This window comes from Rhamphochromis longiceps, unplaced genomic scaffold (genome assembly GCF_057381845.1).
Source record: "Rhamphochromis longiceps isolate RC_006_pf unplaced genomic scaffold, R_longiceps_female_GT1.1 unmapped_scaffold_4, whole genome shotgun sequence".
Classification (NCBI taxonomy): domain Eukaryota; kingdom Metazoa; phylum Chordata; class Actinopteri; order Cichliformes; family Cichlidae; genus Rhamphochromis; species Rhamphochromis longiceps.
The window spans coordinates 2,525,840-2,543,841 of NW_028187224.1; the positions used below are offsets into that span (position 1 = coordinate 2,525,840).

Genomic DNA, 18,002 nt, shown 5'->3' on the forward strand with positions numbered 1-18,002 from the left:
GAACATGTCACATGACACACCTTAAACATCATGTGATCCACTCTCAGTCTGCACTTTCATTCATGACTTCATGAATTTATGATCAGTTTACTCCTGAAATATTCAAATGCTGCAGGGTGAAGAACAACAAAGTGCTGACACATGTTTGTGTTTCAAACAAGAAAACCAGCAGAAATAAATCATCTTTGGACAACATGACAGAGATTAGTGAGTTTCCAACTTGCACTTGAATGCAGCACAGACAGATTCTGATGTTCGTGGTTGTAAATGTGTCCTCAAACGCCGCTCTGACTCTTTCCTTCCTGCTCAAAGTTCCTCTTTTCTGAACTTGGTGTTTGTGCCTGACGCTGATCGTCTCCGTGTGGAGCTCCGTGTGAAGGTAACGTTAGCAGTGTGTAATGTTTCCTGGCTAACATCAGCTGTGTGCAGCTCAGTTCCAGCACAAATCTGCCGCTCCATAGTTCACGGTAACGGACTCATGAGGTCGACCGTTAAACGCTCTCCCGCCATTTTGTCTGTGTGCGCGGATGTGTACGTTTTTGTTACCACTGTCATCTCATCAATAGCCTATTTGTAAAAGATCTCTGTTCATAGTTTAGTTGGATTTTAAAACTCTGTAGTTGGACAGTTTTATTTTGGACTGATGCTAAAATTCTTGCTGATTGTTTCTGTCGAGGTTTTGTACCTGACTTCCGCCATTTTGGATGTGATAAGCTGTAGAGAGTGCGTCCAAAAAGAGAAACCAGAAAGAGAACCTGTTTTATTAATAACCTCTTGCAAATAGAAGAATATGAAAAAAAACAACAACAAATAGGATAAAACCTTTAAATTACTTGAATTTTTAAAATCACCATCATCTGTTAACACAAATTTGATCATTTCAAATTTTTGTTTTCATTTTCTCTTCCCAGTTACTTCTCTTCATTCTCCTTGTCACCTTACGTCTCACTAGTATCAGGGGTGGCTGTAGCTCAGGTGGCAGAGCAGGTCAGCCACTAATCAGAAGGTCGGTGGTTCGATCCCAGGCTGCACGCCAAATATCCTTGGGCAAGATACTAACCCTGTGTTTGCCTACTGGTGGTGGTCAGAGGGCCTGGTGGCGCCTGTGTCCGGCAGCCTCGCCTCTGTCAGTGCGCCCCAGGGCAGCTGTGGCTACAATGTAGCTTGCTATCGCCTGTGTGTGAATGGGTGGATGACTGAATGTAGTGTAAAGCGCTTTGGGGTCCTATGGACTAGAAAAGCACTATACAAATGCAGGCCATTTACCATTTGCTAAGTGTGAGTCCGCCCACATTAGATCCACTTTTCAGCAGGTGGAATAATTTGTAGTACTGCTGTGTTTAGCAGCATGTTTTGCAAATTACTGCATTTTGTTTGACTTCCTTGTGAAATCCAACCCCCCCAATAAAATTACATAAGGTATAAATAAAAGCCAAATAAAAGAAAGAAAAAATAAATTCCGCCTGGATCTCGGTACCTCCAGGAGCAGCTGGTCAGCTGACCTGGGACTGACACAGTGTGTGGAGATGAAGAAGCTCAGAGAGCTACAGTGGGGCAAGACTGTGAAAGCATTTAAAGACAAACGGCACAAATTTTAAAATGAACTCTAAAAGACACAGGCAGCCAGTGCAGGGAGGCCAGCACAGGGGTTATATGCTCTCTTTTACAAGTTCCTGTTAGGAGTCGTGCAGCAGCATTTTGAACCAGCTGCAGACGTGAGAGCAATGACTGACTGACCCCCACATAAAGTGCGTTACAGTCCAGGTGGGAAGAAATAAAAGCATGGATCACTGTTTCAAGGTGCTGCTTTGAAAGAAAAGATTTGCCAGTCGCCTTAAATGATGAAAACTGGACTTCACCACTGCTCTGATTTGGTTCTCCAATTTCAAATCATGTCCGACTTAAAACCAAGATCAGTAACAACAGGTTTAAAATAAACTTCCAGGGGTCCCAAATCTACAGAGGAGGACTCACAGGGACCAGTGGGTCCAAACAGCAACACTTCTGTTTTCTTTTCATTAAAATTTAAAAAGTTTATAGCCAACCAAGCTTTAATGTCATCTAGGCATGTCATGAGAGGTTTTATGGAGATGCCACCCTTCTGCTTCAGTGGCAAATGAATTTGGCAGTCATCGGCATAACAATGAAATGCGATCCCATGCCTTCTAAAGATGGAACCCAGAGGCAATAAATACAGTAAAACGAGCAGTGGCCCTAAAATTGAACCCTGTGGGACGCCGCATGACAGAGGAGCAGAAGATGATTTGGAACCGAGAAGGCTGACAGAGAAAGTTCTGACAAATAAACCTAACCAATTGAGTGCAGTGCCACCAACAGTTTTGGGAAGGTTAGTTTTAAAATGTATTCCATTACAGATTACAGAATACATGCCCCAAAATGTATTCTGTAACGTATTCCATTACGTTACTCGATGAGAGTAACGTATTCTGAATACTTTTGATTACTTAACATATTATCATGCTGTTTACAACTACATGATGTTAGGTAATCTTACACGGATGGATTAAGTGGCAGAAACACACACGGGCACAGGATAGTTGTGATGCAAGTTTATATACCAGAATAGGGAATATTTACAAGGAAGGGGGCTATATACAGTGACAGATAAAAATGTGCCAGGAGAGTAACACCGAAGAGATGAGACGAAGCCGAGGTATGCAGATGACGCACCGGAGCTACCTGACAACGAGGAACAAAACAGAGTTTACGGAGTACCGTTGATAGCCGAAAGTTAAACAAAAGTGGACGGGGAGAGTTGGAGAGCTTACTTGAAACACAAACTACAGCTGCAGCAGTGATCACAGCCTGATGGAACATAGCTCTCCGTCGCGGATCCACAGTAGCCAACACCAAAAACGAGGCAGGCGAGCAGGCAGCGGAACAGGCTAAAACAAAAGAGAAGCAGGCAAAAAGTGGATCCTTAAAACATGCAGCTCCACAGCGTGGAATCAGCAGATTCAGCTTGCACTAACACGTTACCACTTGTGACAGCAGCAATACTCCGACACCAGACGTCCGTGACTCGGCTCTATAAAACCGCTCACTGATGACGTCCGATGTGCCGCAGGTGTGCCGGAATGCCATCAAGCCCCGCCTCACCTACCTATGCCAAAAAGGAAAACAAAACCCAAACAACAACAATACACCTACCCACCACCTCCTAACACATGAATGTACTATTGCTGTGATTTATTAATATTACTGAAGGTCTGCGGCTCCAAACCGTAGTAAAGGGACCTCTGGCTAATACGTCGGGTTCGTGTCGGCTCGTAGCTGAAAACGAGCTTTACTTTGTTGTCTGGGTCAACTTTGCTAGCGAGAGACAGAGAGGCGTTGAAAGGCTGCTCCAACGGAACTTATTGTTTCGGAGGAAAACACGAACACGGTGTACAGTCGAGTCTTAACAGCTTACTTACAGCTGGGCTCATCAGGCTCTCTTCTTGGCTGAAGTGGTTATTATTATATTTACATGCTTCCAGCTCCCGTTTTTGCTCAATGACAACTCGTACTTTTCCTTTTTCTCCCTCCTCGCGCTCACAGACACATAACGGGTATGGCAGTCCATTCTCCCTGCAGCACGGACTACACTGCCCATGATGCTACATTCTTTAGAGCTATACCTGTAGCATTCTGCCTGTTAGCTTAGCACAACAACAACAACAACAAAAAGGCGCTCTCTCAGCATCACCCTGTAACCATGGCAACCGTAACGCTGCCGCCTGGAACAACAGAACGTAGCTGTCAAACAAAACCCAAACAGTCCTGACCCGCGACAATATGAAACAGGAAAGTACCGCAGTGTAATCCATTTATTTCAACAAAGTAACTGTATTCTGAATACTCCCTTTTTAAATGGTAACTGTAACGGAATATAGTTACTCATATTTTGTATTTTAAATACGTAACGGCGGTACATGTATTCTGTTACTCCCCAACACTGGCCACCAATACCCACCACATCACTTAATTGAGGAATTAGAGTATTGTGGTCTTCAGTGTCAAAAGCAGCAGTTAGGTCAAGCAAGACAAGAACAACATGGTTACCAGAATCACATGCCAGAAGGATGTCATTAAAAACCCTTAATAATGCAGATTCATTGCTAGGAAGGGTTTTAAAACCTGACTGAAAAACCTCAAGGATGCCGTTATCATCTAGTCATCTTTCAGTTGACTAAAAACAATTTTCTCTAAAACCTTGGAAACTAAAGGCAGCTTGGAAATAGGCCTATGAGTAGCTAAAACGTTGTGATCAAGGCCAGGTTTCTTAGCCCTTTGAGGTCCTCGCCAAGAAAAAAAGCAATGTAATTTTCTTTTTTGCATTCCTTATTGAGTTGGGTGAGTAATAACCACAATCATTTTTTTCAATAGACCCTGTAGTTTTTAAAATATTGATCTGTACCAAACGGTTGAGTGTCATGCAAATACAAGTACATTAGATAATACAGTTGAAAAAAATTAAATAAAGTGCCGAATTAAAATTAAATGAATAACAAAACCTATCCAGGGCATTTATTTCTAGCAGCATGCCAGTGAACATTGCTGTTTTCATTCCATCAAAGGACAGTATAATATCAAACAACAAAATACATAGTTTTTTCATCTGCAAATGTGAAAAATGTGATACAGCACAAAATACTCACATTCAGGCCACTTCTGATTGAATGCTACTGTGCAAAATCATTTTTGTTTTTTTAAAAAAAGAGAAAAAAAGTGCAAATCAAGCACATCTGCTTGTGGTTTTGGTCATTGGGGTCTTAAGGTGTAGCATTTATTCTGTGGTCTTGGAGAGCTGGATCATGTTAATCAAATTAACACTTAATTTGATTTATCAACAGCAATGGATAAACAATGATTTTATAGCAAATAATCAACATTAATAACATTTAGGTTATGTTAGCATTAGCACCATGAAGGGACAAATCAACTGTTCGGCTGACTACTTTTTAAAAAAAAAAAATTAAATATTTAATTTCACTTTCTTAATGCTGTCAAGTGACATACATCTGTTTAGTAAGTCCTCTAACACTATCATATATCAAAATTATATCTTCCTATCTTAGTTTAATCAAAAACACTGAAAATATGTTGGATGTTTTTTTTTTGTTTCTGACTTCCTGTTTGGGAGAGGTATAAGAAGAGCCAACCGTTTACATTCACAGCGCCTTCTGGTGGATTTTTTTGGCATTACAGATGTAAACCAGGCCATCTGTCAGCTCTTTGTTACTTCGGAAACATGGCTTAAACAATTTCTCTTCCACGACGCAATCCGATAAAAACCGATCTCTTTATCCGTCGGCTTCCTGTGGCTGTCATGCGACTATTGCACTTAATAATACAACAGCTTCTTGTCATTCTTTGTGTGTCTTTTTATCGCTGTGTGACTGTTTTCATGTGAAAGCCTGCTTGCACTAGTACCGCTTGCCACTCGTTCCCAGAATCCTTTGCGCTTTTACCCTGGACTGACGTCACATTTTCAGTCTCTATAATGGCAGTTGATGATGGATGTGGCTCTGATGCAGCCGTGGTAGCTGCTGATAATCACGATGCTATCAGGTACTGGCAAAAAGGAGGAAATCTGTCTTAGCACATTTGCGCCGCTGTGTGTTTTTGTGGTCTTCTTTTGGAACTATTTCAGTGAGTTTTAGTCGGAGTGCGGTGAAACTTGGTGTTTGGAATCGGTGATAGCTCTGGGAGCTAACTAGCCTTTCTTTAGCCGATTACATGAAGTCTGTTTGGTTTTGTTTGTTTATGGACTTTTGGGCATTTATGTAACTACTCTTTTAATCATTGCTTGTTTCGTGTGTTTGGTGGTTGTAGAAATGTTTTCTATCAGACTTTAGCAGAGATTTCTGTGGATACCACACATGTCTTTTGCCCCCGGTACGGGAGCGTGGGGCTTATTAAAGTAAATTTGTAAGAATCAGCAATTTATTTAAGCTTTTCTCTCTTTTTCATTTTCTTTTGCTAACTGTGTTTAATAGGAACGTGGTCATTGAGAGCATCTCAGTCGGTGCTGCTGTTTCCTGTGTCTGTACAGAGTTTGATCTTCAGCACATGATGTTCGTCTGTCTCTGCATCTGTTTCTCTGACTGCAGCTGTGTTTGGAACATCCAATCCTCCAACACCTCAACTCTGCTGATCCTTACTTACTTATTTATACTTATTTTCCACCCTGATTTACGAATAAATTCTTTACAAATCCTACCATGTGAATTCATGGATTTTTTTTTTTTTCACATTCTGTCTCTCACAGTTGAAGTGTACCTCTGGTGCAAATTACTGACCTCTGTCATCATTTTAGGTGGGGGAACTTGCACAATCGGTGGCTGACTAAATACTTTTTTGCCCCACTGTAAAATCAAAATTCACGTTTTATGCAACTAAAGTGTTTCATTATGTAGGCTACAGAACATAATTCAGTTATAGACGATATATGAAACATGTATACTTACTGCATTTGAATCATTTAAACCATATGTGATATAAACACCTGCACGTGTGTTTGAAAAAACAAACGCTTTGATTTTGACACCCCAAGAAAATCTTCCTAGATCTGCACGTGTTCAGAGTAAGAGCCGAATAAACAGCAGCAGAAGCTGATTGATGAACAGCTGAATGACATATCAGCTGTAGCTGCAGCATCTGCACAGAGTTTGATTGGCTAACGCTGATTTGTTTGTTTTTTCAAACAGTACAGTAGAGAGAGAGAGAGGAGGAGATGAAGAGTGCAGCAGATTGATGAGACAGTGAAGCATCTGACAGAGCAGAGCCAGTTTAAAGGAGCCTCACAAGCTCACACATGACAGCTTCATCAACATGGAGCTCTGAGTGTTTATTAAAGGCTCATTGGACGCTCTGACACAGCTGACTGCAGCCTTTAGCTGTGAGCACACAGTGTCTCACATTTACATTCACTTCCCTGTCAAACTCAATAACTTTAAACAGCTGCTGTTATCAGGTGAAGATAGCAAAGCTTTCAGGGCTGAGCCCCAGTGTTTCAGGATAATGGCCCCAGAGACCACAGTCACATATGTGGGGAAGGATTTTAAGTTTAAAACTTCCTTTAAGCACTAACAGCAGAGACGCACAAAGTCGCAGACAGGGAACAAAGTATTTTAGGTTTGTATTGTCAGATTATTTAATCATTATACTGAACAAATATGTGAAAAAGTAAAAACCTCTATTATGATGAGGTTATCACTACATTCACATGTCATCGATGTGTTCTTTCACACAGATCAGTTTCAGTGTGTGTGGCCCGTACACTAAACCATGACACAAATTCATATGATGTGACACCCAGACTGTGTTCACTGTTTCTTTTGGTAAAATCATCTTCTCGTGTTTTTAATAGCAAGATGATGGAAGAACCTAAAGAACAGCCAGCCAAAGCAGCTCCATCAGCAGGTAGGAGATCAGTGCTTTGTATGATGAGACGTATGGATGTATAGACTTCAGGCAGATTCTTTTTTGTAACTGTGACAAGTACATAAAATTCACGAGTTGTAACCTGTCCTAATCTTTGCCTTAATCTTTCTGTGGGACATTAATATAACATGAGAACTTCCAGTCTAAGGAGTTTGGCAGAGAAACAACTGGACTTTTTTGTACTTTGAACCCACATATGAGGTTAAAACGATGCCACCTTAAAATGAAACTGAAGAAATATTGAAACTGAAACAAATGTATTGAAAGTGAAATGATAGTGAAAAAACATAAATATAGAAATTTAAAGAAAAACTCACTGTTCATGTGGTTTTCACACTTACATCGTTTTTTTCCACGTACAGTTATTTTTTCAGCTTCAATTAGTTGGCACTGCTTCGGCATCTGAGGGTGCGCTTGAGGGGCGGGGCTTCAGAGCCACATATATGAGCCACATATGTTTGCGCACATTATATTGCTGACCAGTGACTGTAGAAATCATGGACGACCTAATATCTGCAGCAGCCGCAGTCATGAAGAAACTTGCGTATCTCTGAACGGCACATAGAGCGGGGACGCTGAGAGGAGGTCCAGCGTTTACCGACTGTTTCAAACTGACAGACTCAGGTGTTCTTCAGTGTCTGCCTGACAGAAGGACCTGAGAGCCGCCACAATATTTTTGGTAAGTGAAAGGTGTTTGTAAGCTAATCTGTAGCTAACATCCTTAGCTAGCTAGCTAAGATGGGCACTCGGCTATCGGCAAAACTTGTTTTGTAAAGTTTGTTTAGCTAACCCGTGCAGGTGAACGAAATGAGCAGAAACGCACCGGGCTGCTCAGTCAGTAACTAACCACAGTTACTGTACTTTTATTATGAGTATTACACTGTAAGAGCAACAGGCTGCACTCTGCTGCAGCTCCTGTGCAGAGCTGATTATTAAATGTGTGCAAACAGCAGCATGTTTTCACTCTTTTGCCACATCTGTAAGGATATTAACACATATTTTAAAAAAGGCTTGCACTTCAGTAACCCCTCATTAATCATTAATTACAGATTAAATAGCAAAGCCTAATATTTATGTACTCAAACCAAATACTTCTGCTTGGCAGCTTAAGTTAAAATGTGTGTTTCATTTTTCCTCGGATTACATTTTTAGCACTGACTCTGTGTATTGTTTTTACTAAGTTTGTTTCAAATATTCAGGTTAAATAAAACAGTCTGAATCATTCTTATTGAGGTAAGTTCACAAAGTTACATGTGCAGTACAGCTTACATCCTTTGAGATGGAAAAAAGCATTAATATTTGTTATGATACCTCTGTATGTTGGTGACCACGGTGCAGCAGCAGACTGAACCAGGACTGAAACCTGCTCCGTCTGCTCATGTATGCAGATTCACATTCACAAAGCACCAACAACTCAAAGGTTAACATTATATTGGAAAATCTGTTGGTATATATACGGCTTTAAAAAATAAACAGCTCGTATGTGAGCAGAGCTGAAGAACTAAAGAAATGTAAGAGAAGAACTTCAGATCCTGGGTGTGTGAGGACAGAAGGATCAGCTCTATTTCAGATTTGAGATAAACTTTATATTTCAGTTTGTGATGGTTCAGTTCTCTTTGTGATTACAGGAGCTGATTCAGACCTCAGCACCACCCAGTGACAGCAGACAGATCATCCAACATGTTCACATGTTAACTGCAGAATGAACTGATGCAAACAGTACAAAGGTTAAAGCACCACATGTGCTGTAGTGAAAGCTGCAGCTGTTTTATTGATAAAAACAAAGTCAAAAGGATTAATCACCCCTGTATCATATGAATGTTGGGTTTTTCTCTGTATCTGTTATTGTACGATCTACTGTACAATATAAAGCACCTTCAGGTGACTGTTGTTGTGATTTGGCGCTATATGAATAAAATTGAATTAAATTGAAATGTAACTGTGTCACTATATATCAGCATTAACAGGACCTCAGCTTGGTGTTTCACAAAGCTGCTGATCTCAGACCTGCACAGCTTCCGTTTTAAACACTGAATGTACTCAGCTGCATGAAGAGCACGTTTGAGTTTCTCTGACACAATTAAATAAAAACTGATGAAGGTCAAAGGTCGTCACTTGTATGTCGAACTACAGACTTGTCATCTGGAATTCTTTCACAGTTTTTTATTTTTGCCAATAGTGTGTTATTTACCATAAAGTGATTCAGAGTCATTCATACCAGAGTAACCAGAGAGGATAATATATTTTTAAATATATAACTATCCACAGGACTGAATATAATATCTCTAAGTAAAAGTCCAGAGACTCTGAGGATTATCCAAGTATTTATAACATTACACAAAGCAAAGTTCTCCATCACACAACGCTCAAAAAGAGATTTCTACGCCGAGTATGCATCATTCTCAGACTCCTCTCATACTGCCAATAAACTCTTCCAGCTCCTCCTCCCCTCCAGGAGGCGCTACAGGAGCCTTCAGACTAAAACCAGCAGGTTTAGGAACAGCTTCTTCCCCACAGCTGTCACCCTACTGAACTCAGTCCCCGCTGAGCCTTTCCATCCACACTCACCTAACCCTTCTACACTCCTCCTCCCAGTGACCATGATCCTTTCATTATCAACATTCACCACGTTGGTTACTGCTGTAGTTTTAGGACACTGACATGGTGTAGTCTCTGTTATAGTGCCTACACTGTTATAGTCTGTTCAGAGAGCTACGCTTCCACTACTGTAGATATTTTCATAGCACTCTGTAGATCTGTTTACCTCACAGTGCTTCATCTTTATATATGTATATTTGTTCATAGTATACCTGTATACTTACCCGTCTGCAGAGGTGGGTAGTAACGAGTTACATTTACTCCGTTATATTTACTTGAGTAAGTTTTTGGAAAAAAATTTTACTTTTAAAGTACCCTTTTTGCACGATACTTTTTACTTTTACTTGAGTACATTTGTGAAGAAGAAACGGTACTTTTACTCTGCTACATTTCCAAAATTTGACTCGTTACTTTTTAAAAAATAATTAGTTTAACACATTAGATAACATGCCGCCAGTGGAGTTTCCGGTAACTTTTTTACCAATCAGATGTGGCCATGCAGTCACATGACCAGCTTGAAACTGTGGCGGGCAGAGCGGCCCAAGCGTTTCAAAGTAGCGGACACACGGAAAGAAGACACACATGAAAACATGGCAAAGCCAGTTGTCTACGCTAGAGCTGAAGAGGATGAACAGCATTTTCCTCACATACAAAGAATGTTTCGCTTAAAGGCAAGGCAAGGCAAGGCAAGGCAAATTTATTTGTATAGCACAATTCAACAACAAGGTGATTCAAAGTGCTTTACAGAGACATTAGAAACAAAAACAAATAAAAAGCATGATTTAAAATTGATTAAAACAAGCAAACAAACAAACAAACAAACAAACAAAACAGTATATAAAATCAAAACAGATAAAATCAGAACAGTAGATAAAATCAGTAGTTAAATGTAAGTTTTGAAATTTAAGCTTAAAGTGTGGATTTGGTGCTTTATTCAAATGCAGCTGAGAACAGGTGAGTCTTCAACCTGGATTTAAATAAACTGAGTGTTTCAGCTGATCTGAGGCTTTCTGGGAGTTTGTTCCAGATATAAGGAGCATAAAAGCTGAATGCAGCTTCTCCGTGTCTGGTTCTGACTCTGGGAACTGATAAAAGACCGGATCCAGATGACCTGAGGGATCTGGAAGGTTCATACTGGGTCAGGAGGTCACTGATGTATTTTGGTCCTAAACCATTCAGAGCTTTATAGACCAGCATCAGAACTTTAAAGTCTATCCTCTGATGGACAGGCAGCCAGTGTAAAGACCTCAGAGCTGGACTGATGTGGTCCACTTTTTTGGTCTTAGTGAGGACTCGAGCAGCAGAGTTCTGAATGAGCTGTAGTTGTCTGACTGATTTTTTTTTTAGGTAGACCTATAAAGATGCTGTTACAGTAATCAAGCCTACTAAAGATGAATGCATGGACTAGTTTTTCCAGGTCCTGTTGAGACATCAGATCTTTTATCCTTGAAATATTCTTGAGGTGATAGTAAGCTGACTTTGTTATTGTCTTAATGTGTTTTTCTAAGTTTAGGTCTGCATCCATCACTACACCCAAATTTCTCGCCTGGTTTGTGGTTTTTAGATGTATAGATTGAAGTTCTCTGGTGACCTGTAATCGTTTTTCTTTGGCGCCAAAGACTATTACTTCAGTTTTGTTTTTGTTTAGCTGGAGAAAATTGTACGGGGCCTTGGTCTCCTGGTGACATTGTGATATATATTTGTGTGTCATCTGCATAGCTACGACAGTTTATTTTGTTGTTCTTTATAATCTGTGCCAGTGGGAGCATGTAAATGTTAAACAGAAAGGGTCCCAAGATGGAACCTTGGGGAACTCCACATGTGATACTTGTCTGCTCAGATGTGAAGTTACCTATTGATACAAAGTATTTCCTGTTTTCTAAGTATGTTTTGAACCAGTTTAGTACAGTTCCTGAAAGACCTGCCCAGTTCTCCAGTCGTTTGAGTAATATGTTGTGGTCAACTGTATCAAATGCTGCACTGAGATCCAGTAAAACTAGGACTGACATTTTTCCACTGTCTGTATTCAGACATATGTCATTAAACACTTTGGTCAGAGCGGTTTCAGTACTGTGGTTCTGTCTAAAACCTGACTGGAAGGCATCGTAGTAGTTATTCTGTTTTAAGAAGTAACTGAGCTGTTGAGAAACTGCTTTTTCAATGATCTTACTTAAAAATGAGAGATTTGAGATCGGCCTGTAGTTGTTCATTTGTGTCTTGTCAAGATTGTCCTTTTTCAGTATAGGTTTTATTACAGCAGTTTTTAGTGATTCTGGAAACACACCTGATAATAAAGAAAAGTTGACGATCTGTAACAGGTCTGACTCTAAAGTCTTTGAGACCTTTTTGAAAAAACTTGTTGGCAGGACATCTAAACAGCAGGAGGAGGAGTTCAGTTGACCTAAGATGTCCTCCAGGTCTTTGCTGTTAATAGGTTGAAACTGTTTCATGGTGTTTAAACAGTTTTTTGGTGGACACAGTACATATCCTGAATCTTCTGTTGATGTACCAATTGCTTGTCTAATTTTTTGGATTTTTTCTGTGAAGAATTTGGCAAAGTCATTGCAGGCCATGGTCGAATGAAGTTCAGCTGCCACTGACACAGGAGGGTTCGTTAGCCTGTCAACTGTAGAAAATAAGACCCGAGCATTATGGCTGTTTTTAGTGATGATGTCAGAGAAGTAGGACCTCCTTGCACTCCTCAGTTGTAAATTAAAATTGTGAAGTTTCTCTTTATAGATGTCATAGTGAACCTGGAGGTTTGTTTTTCTCCATCTGCGCTCAGCTTTCCTACACTCTCTTTTTTCTTTTTTCACCAGTGTGGAGTTTCTCCATGGAGACTCCTTCCTTCCTTCACCTTAATGGGAGCAATAGTGTCCATTACATTTAACATGTTAGCATTGAAGCTATTGACGAGCTCATTGACTGACCCTCTGGACAGGTCAGGTGTTAATGGGAAGACCTGGTTAAAAATTGCACTACTGTTTTCAGTTATACACCGTTTTGTGATCACTGTTGTTGATATATTTGTGTGGGCTGAGATTTTACTTTCAAAGAAAACACAGTAATGATCAGACAGGCCCACATCAGACACAGTAACCTTTGAAATGCTCAGGCCTTTGGAGATCAGTAGGTCAAGAGTGTGTCCTCTATTATGTGTGGCCTCTGTTACATGCTGAGTCAGCCCAAAGTTGCCCAGAGTGTTACTCAGGTCTTTAGTCCCTTTGTCCTGAGGGTTGTCCACATGGATGTTAAAATCCCCAACAATAATTACACAGTCGAAATCAACACAGATCACAGACAGCAGTTCACTGAGGTCATTAAAAAAGTCTGTGCAGTATTTGGGAGGCCTGTAAACATTAAGAAACACAACTTTGGATGGGGCCTTCAGCTGTAAAGCCACATATTCAAAAGACTGAAAACTTCCAGGAGATAGCTGCTTACATTGAAATGATTCATTAAATAAGACAGCAACCCCTCCTCCTCTCCTGCTCACCCTGGCCTCACTGATAAAACTGTAGTTAGGAGGGGTCGTCTCGATGAGAACAGCTCCACTGTTACTTTGGTCCAACCAAGTTTCAGTTAAAAACATAAAATCAAGGCTGTGCTCAGTGATTAAATCATTAATTAAAAATGTTTTCCCAGCTAAAGATCTAACGTTTAATAAAGCCAACTTAAGTGTTTTAGAGGCATTACTTGTCCCCTCGTGTTTGGGAGCAGTCTGTGGCACACAAGGTATGTTTACTATGTTTAAAGATCTTTTAGAGTGCACCTCTCTGTGTTTTGACCAGGCCACATGTCTCCTTCTGTCACCTAAAAGTACAGAGATTTTAAAACCTTCTAGTAAACAGGGTCCCAGCTTCTCCTGGGAAAAGTCACCACTGCCATAATCCTCGCAGCCCGGACCCTAAACACATCAGACTGTGGAGACAGAGCGTGAAGGTGGTAAGGAGGAACTAAGGGGGGCGAGGCTGGGCAATGTGACTTCGATTGCTCTGATGAGGGCGGGGCTCGATGGCGAACCTTTGGCCGCTCTGGTGGGGGGTTTATGGGGGACAAAAAGGGATTGGGCCGGGGGGTAGATCTGAGCCCAGCATTGACTCGCTCCATCATCTCCTCAGTGAATTTCAGGTGTGGGGAGGAGGGAGAAAGGGAGGGGGAGGCGGGTGATGGCCTGTCAGGGGTTTGGGGGACTGGGGAAGATCGTGGTCCCTGGTCCTGGTCGTTGGTGTTGTTGAGAGAGTTGGAGGCAAATAGGGACCCCTCTTCTTGCCTCAGATGTCTCTCCTTTCTGAGGCTCTTCCCGGGTGGGGGCAGATGGAGCTCCTCCTCAAGGTTTCTGCTGGGCTTTGTCTGTTCTTGGAGTACTGTTTGTTCCTCTTTATGAGATAACTCCTCGTTTATCTCAGCCTTGGCACCAAGCACGGATGGATGACGTATGGAATAAAACAAGTTGGAGGTGAACAGTTTCACCCCTGACTTGTTAAAATTAAATCCATTTGCTTTGAACAGATGCCTGCGTTCCCAAAAAATATTAAAGTTGTTGATAAAATGCACCGAGTGGTCAGTACATGCTGATATAAGCCATTTATTCAGTGTAAACAACCTGCTGAATCTCTCGAGACTGACCGGCGGTACAGGTCCACTGATGAATACAGCTGCATTCAGAGAGTTTACAGTATTTAATAATCCAGTAAAGTCCCGTTTCAGAACCTCCGACTGTTGTTTGGACACATCGTTTGACCCTGTATGCAGGACAATGTTTGTCACAGTTGGATATTCATCTGCAATTTGAAGAATTCTCTCCTTCAGGTTGTTGACCATATCCTTAGGAAAGCAGAGGACTTTAGTGTTCTTACCGCACATCATTTGTACATCCTTTACGGCAGAGTCACCCACAATCAGAGTTTCAGGCCTAGCCTTTAGCTTTCCCTGTGGTCTTTTACTTTTCAACAGATTTTCAGACCTTACTTCGCTGCTTTTAGATGGATGGTTGTCCGATATAGATCCAGGGTCCTTTGATAGTGGAGCAAATCTGTTGTGCAGTTTCACATTCAGTTGTTTTGGAGGTTTGTTGTTAACCTTCCTATTCACTGTTGTCCAGTCCTGTTTCCTCTCGTATACAGGGGTAGAAGAGCTTCTCTGTCTCGTAGGAAGTGAAGGCCAGTCGGTTTCAGAGATTTCAGCTCGCTGTGCCCTGCCTGTGGTACGTCCTCCGCCTTCCAGGAGACATGATTTATGTCTTGGTTTTGCACCAAGACAGTCCAAGGGGGGATTATCACTTGAGGATTTATAATAATGCACAGAGTCTACTTTCTTGGTCATGTTATCTGTGCTCCTTAGCTGTGTACTAGCTTGCTCATCGCCATTGTTTTGAATCAAAGGTAAGGTTGTTTCATTTCCACACAGTCCATTTACCTCCACGTTTACTTCTAAGCGATGAATTTTTGTCTCCAGTACTGCAATCTTCTGCAGGTAGTCATCTGTGGATAGGGAAGGCATCTTGTTGCTAGTTAGCCTAGCGGTTAGCACCTTTCCAGGCTATTGGGGCTGTTCGGTGCCCAGACACTGTAATCAGGCTTCAGCTGTGTCTAGGCCACAGACACACGGAGCGCTGAGGATAAGGTAACTATAAAAATGTTGCTGTTTCTGTTAAGAACACTTTAGTCCTAATGATCTATAAGTGTCCAGAAGCTATCGCAGGTAAGCTCATACGGAAAAAAGGGAAAAAATCAGCATAAAAATCAATAAAAGAAGAAAAGCATTTAAGGAGCAAACAGATGACGCGTCCACACTCGCAAAAGATACCATTGGGTAAAAGCAGCACAAAAGAGCAGCTATGTCTTCAGTGAGAGCCAAAACAAACCAACTTTTCAGCGTGAAACAACTCAGTTCATGTAACCTGAGGAAACTGTAAGTTTTCTCTAAATATCTGTGGTTAGCTGGATGTCAGTCTTATGTTACAGACGCTGTGTCGAGCTTGAGCTGCGAGTCATATTTTCGGCGCTACATTGTAGTGAGATAAGTTTGTGGGTATTTTGTGCAGCTTCAGCTGTCCTTTTAACTGCTCGCTGGTTAGCTAGCGTGAGCTATAAGCTAACAGCTAGCATGGTTAATGACGCTAGAGTTCCACGCACATGCAAACAGCTCGTCTCTACTGCTTTAACTGTTAAAACAGAAGACAATACTGCAGCTGACAGGGTTTATTATGTGAAACAGCAGCTTGTTTAGTTTAAACAGTCTGCATTAAGCTGGGCAAACACTGTGCGATTTTTTTTTTTCAGTCGCGTTATTCAGCTCCTGCTCAAACTGTACAATTAAATCGCAGAGGTTAGAAGTTCATAGGTCACGATGCAGGGTCTCACACTATATGGCCTGATGCTCTGATGCGACCCGAGTGCTCAAACTGTGCCTTCATAACATGAAGCTTATCATACAAAATCTGTCCCTCGCTCTCCCTCTCTCTGTCTTACAGACACACACACCATCAACTTTGCTAAATTACTAATGAAAAACATTGACCAGGCAGCTGTGATTGAGTAGCAATGTCCATCCAACTCTTTTCATGGTTGTTGTAGTCATAATAATTTTGTGAGGCCACATTGAAAAGTGTTGGATACAGAAGCGTAGTACGGAAGCGTAGAGCCGCCACCCAGGCAAAAGAAAAATAGAGCTATGTCACATTATAACGTGAAAAGTTTATTATTATAGTATACTATTGTTCTAACAATATTAGATATAGTTCTAACAATATACTTTTCATGTTTGTACAATATACTATCATTTAGGTACAATATACCTATTACAATATACATAATTCTCACGTTCGTACTTGCACTCGTTCTTATTTTAAACTTAATCTGGAATGCAGGATATGAATGACAAGATTTTGTTTTTCATATTTTTCATTATTTTTCAGTTTCAATTTTTTCTTCAGTTTCATTTTAAGCTGGCATCATTTTAACCCTACACACCCTAAAATTTAGTATTTGTTGATGAGATGTTGAAGTGTTAATTGAACAAAGTTAGAATACAGTGGAACCCCGACTTACGAAATTAATCCGTTCCCGAGGGTCTTTCGTAAGTCGAAAATTTTCTTAAGTCGAAACAGCCATTGCACCTTTTGAGTGAGGTGATGCTGAACGATAGGCTAATTGCTAACTAGAACAACAATATGTCGTTCAAGTGGAACAGCGAAGCACGAGTACGGAAGCCAAGGGGTTGTCACATGATTCGGAAGGCCTTGTGGGCATTGTAGGCTCAGCCAATCAGAGCCAGCAGATTTCGTTACACCGGCATTTTGCCGTACCATGGGCAGAAATATTGCCGTTCATTGCCTTCGTAACTTGAATTTTTTGTTAAATGGGGTATTCGTAAGTCGGGGTTCCACTGTATTTTTCACATGATTTCGACTGAGAAGCATGTTTATGTCTCTTTCTTCTTCCTGTAGAGGAGGAGCTTGCCAGGGTACGGTCAGCCTTTGTCTGGAGGGTAACAATAGAAATCCTTAAACTGCTCCTTGAGGCCCTTGTAAGTGATGGTATCTTAAATAAGTTGGAGGAAGAATCGATACTGGAGGGGAACCCACTCAGAGCAGACAAGGCACGCAGCTTGATCGACACAGTGAGGAAAAAAGGAGACAAAGCATGCAAGATAACAATCAAGCATCTTCAGATCAAAGATCCTTCTCTTTTCTCTCAGCTGCGTTTGAACTCTGATCCATCTGCTCAACAAGGTGAGGTCATGCATCATATACCATGAATAAAAATGGTCACCTTGCAGTTTGTTGAGATGTGAAAGTGAAACCTCAGAATTCATTGTAAGAAAAAGGAGAGGGCAAGAACGTCATTCTACAACGAATGTTTGGATTTGTTACATGCCTGCAAATGTATTTTCTAAACTACATGGAGGAATTTTGATGATCGTCATAAACGTGTGAAACTACTTAGATCTAA

At 41.0% G+C, this 18,002-nt stretch overlaps 1 protein-coding gene across 1 annotated transcript in view; it reads left to right on the forward strand.

Annotated features, from left to right (window-relative positions):
• The first annotated feature begins 259 nt into the window (after positions 1-259).
• The window catches only part of LOC146640681 (protein NLRC3-like), a 48,854-nt gene continuing 31,111 nt past the window's right edge, over positions 260-18,002 (forward strand). Inside the window, exons 1-3 of the mRNA XM_085399931.1 lie at positions 260-371; positions 7,380-7,428; positions 17,498-17,782. Coding sequence (XP_085256057.1) covers positions 7,380-7,428; positions 17,498-17,782 — 334 coding nt within the window. The 5' untranslated portion in view covers positions 260-371. The remainder of the gene's footprint in view (positions 372-7,379; positions 7,429-17,497; positions 17,783-18,002) is intronic.